The 8,198-nt window shown below is 34.8% G+C and overlaps 1 protein-coding gene across 9 annotated transcripts in view; it reads right to left on the reverse strand.

The window, feature by feature from the left end:
• Positions 1–1,475: 1,475 nt before the first annotated feature.
• Positions 1,476–8,198, reverse strand: part of LOC105501230 (UDP-glucuronosyltransferase 2B9) — a 476,097-nt gene continuing 469,374 nt past the window's right edge. For 7 of the 9 annotated variants that reach the window (XM_011927055.1, XM_011927058.1, XM_011927059.1 and 4 more), the window contains 4 exons: positions 7,896–8,027; positions 7,545–7,632; positions 6,488–6,707; positions 1,476–2,007 (listed from right to left, as the gene is read on the reverse strand). In XM_011927055.1, coding sequence (XP_011782445.1) covers positions 1,728–2,007; positions 6,488–6,707; positions 7,545–7,632; positions 7,896–8,027 — 720 coding nt within the window. In that variant the 3' untranslated portion in view covers positions 1,476–1,727. The remainder of the gene's footprint in view (positions 2,008–6,487; positions 6,708–7,544; positions 7,633–7,895; positions 8,028–8,198) is intronic. The other 2 variants (XM_011927060.1, XM_011927065.1) reach the window with 2 other exon arrangements.

Below are 8,198 nucleotides of genomic sequence, written 5' to 3' on the forward strand. Positions count from 1 at the left end.
TCTTCCTCCATCCCTTTATTTTGAGCCTATGTGTGTCTCTGCATGTGAGATGGGTCTCCTGAATACAGCAAACTGATGGGTCTTGAATCTTTATCAAATTTGCCAGCCTATGTCTTTTAATTGGATCATTGAGTCCATTTACACTTGAGGTTAATATTGTTATGTGTGAACTTGAGCCTGTCATGATGACATTAGCTGGTTATTTTGCTCACTAGTTGATGCAGTTTCTTCCTAACATCAATGGACTTTACATTTTGACATGTTTTTGCAATGGCTAATACCTGTTGTTCCTTTCCATGTTTAGTGCTTCCTTCAGGATTTCTTGTAGGGTAGGATGGGTGGTGTCAAAATCTCTAAGCCTTTGCTTGTCTGTAAAGGATTTTAGTTTTCCTTCACTTATGAAATTTACTTTGGATGGATATGAAATTCTGTGTTGAAAATTCTTTTCTTTGAGAATGTTGGATAGTGGCCCCCACTCTCTTTTGGCTTGGATAGTTTCTGCCTAGAGATCTGCTGTTAGTCTGATGGGCTTCCTTTTGTGTGTACCCTGACTTTTCTCTCTGGCTGCCCTTAAGATTTTTTCCTTCATTTCAACTTTGGTGAATCTGACAATCATGTGTCTTGGAGTTGCTCTTCTCCAGGAGTATCTTTGTGGCATTCTCTGTATTTCCTGAATTTGAATGTTGGCCTGCCTTACTAGGTTGGGGAAGTCCTCCTGGATGATATCCTGCAGAGTGTTTTCCAACTTGGTTCCATTTTCCCCATCACTTTCAGACACACCAATCAGATGTAGATTTGGTGTTTCCACAAAATCCCGTATTTCTTAGAGGCTTTGTTCATTTCTTTTTACTCTTTCTTTCTCTACACCACTCTTCTCACTTCATTTCATTCATTTGATCTTCAATCACTGATACTCTTTCTTCCAGTTGATCGAGTCAGTTTCTGAAGCTTGTGCATTTGTCACGTAGTTCTCGTGTTATGGCTTTCATTTTATCAGTTCTTTTAAGGTCTTCTCTGCATTGATTATTCTAGTTATCCATTCATCCATTCTTTTTTCAATGTTTTTACTTTCGTTGTGCTGATTCCGTAGTTCCTCCTTTAGCTCTGAGAATTCTGATTGACTGAAGCCTTCTTCTCTCAATTCATGAAAGTCATTCTCCATCCAGCTTTGTTCCATTGCTGGCAGTACTACTCATCTTAAAATATCATAAGGAAGAGAGACGTTCTATACAATTTCACTATGTAATGGTTTCTTTAGTAACAGTTAGAACAATACAATGCTGTTCAAAATGAAGCCAAATTATTCTGAGTATGTGCAAAACAGCACTGATACTGTCATTGGACTTCTTCATGTTCTTGTGTTTATGTAGAATGTGTGAAATACAGTTAAGCTGAGTAAATTTTTTTTCTGTAAACTATGAACTTGAACAACGAATTTCAATGTAAGTTCAACAAATTTCAATACAAGATCAAATGGATTTACAGCATTTTGTGTTTTCCCGAGTGTTTTCTTCATTTCCACAAAATATTTCTAACCATTAACTGGGTGGTAAATCTCTGAAAAACAAATTTTTGTTTGACAAAGTACATTTTGAAAAGTTTTTTTATTTTTATTTTTATTTTTTTGGTCACAGGAAGAAAGAAATCTTGCATCATAACCTTTCTTCCTGGAATAAACTGAAGTAGTCTCATCTATAAGGTTTTCCAGCTTCAAATCTCAGATATAACTAATCACTTTTTCCCTTCTTTCCTTTTCTAGTAAACTTCCAGAAACAAAACAGACAACATTTCATGATGATAAATATCACAGTTGCCACACAGGCCAGCAGGAACCCAATCACATCCAAAGAGTGGTACTGGAACCAGGTGAGGTCATGGGCTGCAACCCGAAGGTGTTTAGCTCCTTTGTGGCGCATGACAAATTCAATCCAGAAGACGGCTCGATCCAGGGGCTTCACTGGTTGATCATGTTGAATTCTTGATAATTTCATAACATTCTCTTTATATCTGAAGGATAAAAAGAAAGGTACCAATGCAGCAGAAAGAGATATAGACAAAACTCCTCAGACATCAAGTTAAAGAAGGAAGGGTTTTATTCAGCCAGGAGCATCAGCAAGGCTCCTGTCTCAAGAGCTGAGATCCCTGAGTGAGCAATTCCTACCGTTTTAAGGGCTCACAACTCTACAGGGGTTCACGTGAGAGGGTCATGATTGATTGAGCAAGCAGTGGATACATGACCGGGGGCTGCATGCACCAGTAATCAGAACGGAAGAGAAGAAGACAGGGATTTTGACAACGCTCTCCCATAAAATGCTGGAATCTATAGATAACATTATCAGTTAGGTCAGGGGTCAATCTTTAACTCCCCGGCCCTGAGAGTGGCACCAGGCTGTCTGCTTGTGGATTTCATTTCTATCTTTTAGTATTTACTTATTTTTTCTTTGGAGGCAGAAATTGGGCATAAGACAATATGAGGAGTGATCGCCTCCCTTAATAACACTGAAAGTAAGTTAATTTGCCTGTGCATATCAAGTTTATGAAAGGCTTTTAAAGTGCCAAATAATTCAAAGTAAATGTCAAAGAATTGACATAGAAATTGTGTACTTTCATTTGAGTCATCATAGAAAATTTGGCTTTTAAATTGAACTTTTCTCATTGACAAATGTTTTCTAAAGTAGAAATTGAATGTTAGGTGAGAAAGTTAATTTTTTTTTGTAGCAGAGATAATATAAGGCATTTTAATTTTTTTAATTGTTTAATTTTAAGTTTCTGTGGGTACATATTAAGTGCATGTATTTATGGCTATATGAGTTGTTTCGATACAATGTGAAATAATCACATCATGAAAAATAGGATATTTATTCCTTAAGCATTTATCCTTTGTGTTACGAACAATTCAATTACACTGTTATTTCTCAAGCAGACATATGGAGAATGTGCTCAACATCATGAACCATTTTATGTGCTGTAAGAAAGATCGTGAAAGTGCAATACGAGAATTATCATCTCTAAGTTCCTAAAAAGTAATTGTGCCATGGTGAGTGGCATGCCTCATAGCTAGTCACTATGCTTCTACATTACTCTTTAGTCTCCTACTGTTTCCCACCCCGTAGCGAGAATGATTTTTTGCAATTAAAGGCAGTTTATAGCACTTCCCTGATTAAGACTTTGCCTGGCTTCTCATTATTTAAAGAATAAAATCCAACTTTGTTATTTGGTTTACAGAACCCTACATTGTAAGACACTGGCAAGCTCTTTTCCTAACACTTTTCCCCTGCACACTGTCTTCTAGATTGGCCTTCTATTTTTTTTCTTTAAGCTCCCAAAGGTGTTCTCATCTTAGCACCTTACACATTTTTTCCCTCTCTCCTGCTCTTGGAGTATTCTCTCTTACTACAACCCAAGGTATGCTTCTCTGCCTTTTTATGGCTTCCTTCTAATGTTACTTCTAAGAGAGGCTTTTATTGTCCACACTATGATGGAACCTCTAGGATTTTCTCTATTTTCTGTGCTTATTTTGCTTTTTGATTCTTAGAATTTTAAAATGCATTATATCTCATAAAATAATCATTTAAATAGTAAGTACAAAAGATAAATATACATACACTAAATGAATAGTTCAAAAATGTAAGATCATCTTGATCGTGATTTTGAGGTGAAGACATCTATTTACCTACTGCTCAGATTGTGGTATAGGATATCACAACCTGCCCAGAATAATTCTCTTTTTCTGAACCATTTAATCACTACTTTTGTCCTCCAATTAATTATTAGCCTGACTTCAAATAGCATGCATTAGTTTTGCTTGTTTATGTAATTGAATTATATAATATATACTCATTAGTGTCTTATTAATGTCACAGCTGTTGGATAATTTCTTTGCTCTATAGTATTTTGTTGATTGATAAAGCACAGATTTTTTCTTCATTTTAAGATTAATATGTATTTGTGTTGCTAACAATTTTTAGACAATATTGATAACTCTGTCATAAACATTCTTCTAGATTGTATTAGATTTATATATTTATACATATATCTTGGGTATATAATTGAGAGTAGTATTGCTGAGATAAAATTGGATGCATAATTGTTATCCACCTTTTGACTTTAACCTTTTTTGAAACATATTTTTTTGATCTCTAAAATTTAAAGTTTTGTTATAGTTTTTATAACCTCCCTTACTTCCACTATGACTGCATCATACAGTTTCTATGACATTAAATCTTATTATATTTACTAAGTCTTTGGTTATTGCCCACCACATATCACTTCAAATAACTTTTTGACATGCTCTAAGAAAAAGTGTCTTCCAGTTGATATATATAATACATATATGTGTATTGTATATGTACATATGTGCGTGTGTGTGTATCATTTTACATTATAAGATTCCATTTGTTAATTGTGTACTTCAAATATTTTATGTCTTTACCCATTATTTGCTCTTTTTCTTTTTCGAGACAGAGTGTTGCTCTGTCACCCAGGCTGGAGTGCAGTGGCCGGATCTCAGCTCACTGCAAGCTCCGCCTCCTGGGATTAGGCCATTCTCCTGCCTCAGCCTCCTGAGTAGCTGGGACTACAGGCGCCCGCCAAATCGCCGGGCTATTTTTTTGTATTTTTTAGTAGAGACAGGGTTTCACCGTGTTAGCCAGGATGGTCTCGATCTCCTGACCTCGTGATCCGCCCGCCTCGGCCTCCCAAAGTGCTGGGATTACAGGCTTGAGCCACCGCGCCCGGCCTATTTGCTTTTTTTTTAAGTCTCTTTAGATTGAGTGAAAGTATTTGCATAATCACATTTAAATCTACCAGTTTGCTTTATATATATTTTTTCTATTTGTCCAAGTTGGTTTGTGTTTCTTTTCAATTATTTCCTATCTTCTTTAAAGGTATTTTTATCATTCATTAACCTTCTTTTTTGTGATAAAGTAATTTTAACGTATTCCTTTAGATGATACTCTCCTTCTTTAAAAGCATTATTGAGAGTCGTTATAAATGCTGAATTGATGATAGCCAGACTCCGCAAGGAATTTTGCACATTGATATCTTTGGGTGTGAAAAAATCAATTATTAAGAATTTGACTTAAAATTATATTTTTTGTTCTTCAAAGACTATCATCCAAAAGGAAAATTTAGTGCACCCAGAATAGGACAAAATTTTTAAAAATTATATATCTGACATGACCCATAATATATAAATAGTTCTTAAAACTTAATAAGGCAAATAGCAAAGTTTAAAAATGTTCCAAGGATTGTAGTAGACATATCTTCAAAGAAGATAAACGAATGATCAGTAAGCACATATAAGGATTCTCAACGTCTTTAGCCGTAATGAAAATGCAATCTGAGACCAGGATGAGAGATCATTTTACACCCTCTAAGAAGGATGTAACAAAAAGACAGATAATAATACGTTTGGAAAAGTATGGAGGAATTGTAACCATGTTGCACTGCTGGTGGTAGTGATGAACGAAACAAGTACTTTGGAAGACAGTTTAGCAGGTCTTCATAAACATGCAGTTCCCACATGAGTCAGTAATTCCACTTGTAGTAACAACCCAAAAGAAAGGAAAACAGGTTTATGCAAAAACTTGTGTAGCAATATTCCTAGTAACCACAATTGAAAACAATCCAAAGGCCAAAGAACTGATAAGTTAACAACTAAAATATGACATATCCTTACTAAAAAATATTAAAATGCTGTAAAGAGAAATGAAGTATTAAAATGCACAACAAAATGAATAAAACTAACACCATAAAAAACAACAAAAAATTAAGCTAGGTGAAATGTCATTTACACAGCACCATAAACTGTGTGATTCCGTTTATATGAAATACCTAGAGAGAACAATCTCTAGAGAAAGAAAACAAATTAGTGTTAGACTATGGCTAAGCGGTCATAGGAAATGACTTCTGTGTCTTTGCAGTTTCTTTTGTGCTGACAAAAATATTCTAAAATTATGTGATAGTGAAGGCTTCATGGCTCTGTAAACATAGCAAATATATTTGGATTTTATACCTTAAAAAGAAGGACTTTATGGTATCAAAATAAAATCTCATTTTCAAGTCCATTACAATAATGATAATAATAAAAGTTAATTTTTCAGCAGGAAAATCATCATGTTCTGAGGCATTTTAGATATTTAATTAAAATTTTTATTATATTATTTCATTTATTCTTCCTTTCTATTATGGATTCATTATGTTAAAATCTTAAGAAATGTATTTTTTGTATTATCTACATCATTTTAAAAGTATTTTTGTGTAGAAAATTGTTTCACTAACTGGCTAATTAGACACTAATTAGACATACGGGTTTCAAATACAATTTTTAAATAACCGATAAAAAATAAAAGCAGATTTCAGATTGGTTAAATCACTTAAATTCTTTCAGAATTACTCTCTTACAAAAAGGATGAAACTCACACTCACTATTGACAAGAGAAGCTATCTATAAATACCACCTAGTGAAAAATATTGTTCTACTCACAAAGGATCATTAATTACTGTCTTCAGTGCATTCGCCAAGTCTGTACTTGACATTGTGTCGAAGTCCAATTGAACAGCTGCTCCTCTGGCCTTCATGTGAGCAATGTTATCAGGTTGATCAGCAAACAATGGAATGCCCACCATAGGGACCCCATGGTAGATTGCCTCATAGATGCCATTGGCTCCCCCATGAGTTATAAAAGCTCTGGTTTTTGGATGACCTAGGATTGCATGAATTTTAGCAAAATTATTCATAGGAATAAAATGATATGCACAATAAAAGGCTCTGAAAGTGACAGTGTTTTCTAGATAACACATTGAACTAATTTGCTCTTGCTTTCAGACTTCAGAGGAAAAACACGTACTTGTGCTGGGTATGCAAGTGAAGGCTGCATGGTGTGTGTGACTTCATACTGCAAAACAATACAAGAGTTCCAGTTGGACTAACAAAAAAGTGTGATCTAGATTTTTAAAATGTGCAATAAAGAAGACAGCAAAGAGATGGGCATGAAGTGAGCTACTTTTTTTAAGTGCAGTCACAGAGTGTGATATGTGTGGTGTGCAAGGCAGCAGGCAGTGGGTTGATGGTGGTGCTAGGATTGAGGAAGAACAGGTCACACTTTATCATGACCTGTCATCACTTTATGATTAAGATTAGAAATTTAATCCTTCAGAAAATACAGAGTCACTGATGATAGAAGAACTATTATTTTTGGTGGCACTTTAAATAACCCTGCAGGAGAGGAAACAACAGGTGTAAAGTTGTAGAAATAGGAGACAGAGAGACAGCTCAGGAAGTTATTGAAAAATTCTGTGAGATATAGTGACACCAGAAATAAAGATTCTTGCTGATTCTGACCATAAACAATGTGAGTGTATATCATAAAATGCCAATAATTATAGCATATTCTTTTTCCCCTTGGACTGGTAAATAAATATAAAGAAGTTACATTTTGTTATTCCTCAACAAACATTGAAAAAGCTTGTTTCATGATTAAATATTAACACTCTAATGTGCTGTTACTAATATATCCAGTATTTGTTCACCCGAGTCTTACCTAGAAGGTCATTCTGGGGTATCCACTTATAGAGCCGAGTATTGAGACCTAAGGTATCTGGTTTATTCCCATCAAATCTCCACAGAACCTGTTACAGTGAAGAAAATATCTTATTCCATGAGTGGAATTCAAAACTTATAGAATGTTCAAACTGTAAAAAGAGAAAAAGAGTAGGAATGAGATCAAGGGATGTTAGTAAATCAGAACTACTCAAAGACTGATGTAAATAGAATACTCATATTTAATTTTGGTCAACTTCACATTAGTCAGAAGTTTCTATAATTGGATTACTTACAAACTTTAGCAGCCTCTTTCAGTAGTTTTCCACACGAGTAAGACACTTCATCTTACCTTTTGTGGGATCTGTGCAAGGGCTGATGCAATTACGTTGGCCCTTTCTTCTTTCATGTTAGTGACCATTGACCCCAGAGTAAACACCACAACACCATTTTCTCCAGAGCTCTGTACAAACTCTTCCATTTCCTGTGAAAAAGAATTTGTTTCATCACAAAAGAATAACAGCGTAGCAGGCACTACTGAAAGAAATGGTACGAGTTACTAAGGAGAGAAAATCAGGTATTTTAAGGAATTATTGGAGTAAATATTTTCTAACTGACTCAATCTCTCAGGTGTTTTTGCAATTAGATGCATAAT

The sequence above is a fragment of the Colobus angolensis genome, unplaced genomic scaffold (genome assembly GCF_000951035.1).
Source record: "Colobus angolensis palliatus isolate OR3802 unplaced genomic scaffold, Cang.pa_1.0 Scaffold70, whole genome shotgun sequence".
In the NCBI taxonomy this organism is placed as follows: domain Eukaryota; kingdom Metazoa; phylum Chordata; class Mammalia; order Primates; family Cercopithecidae; genus Colobus; species Colobus angolensis.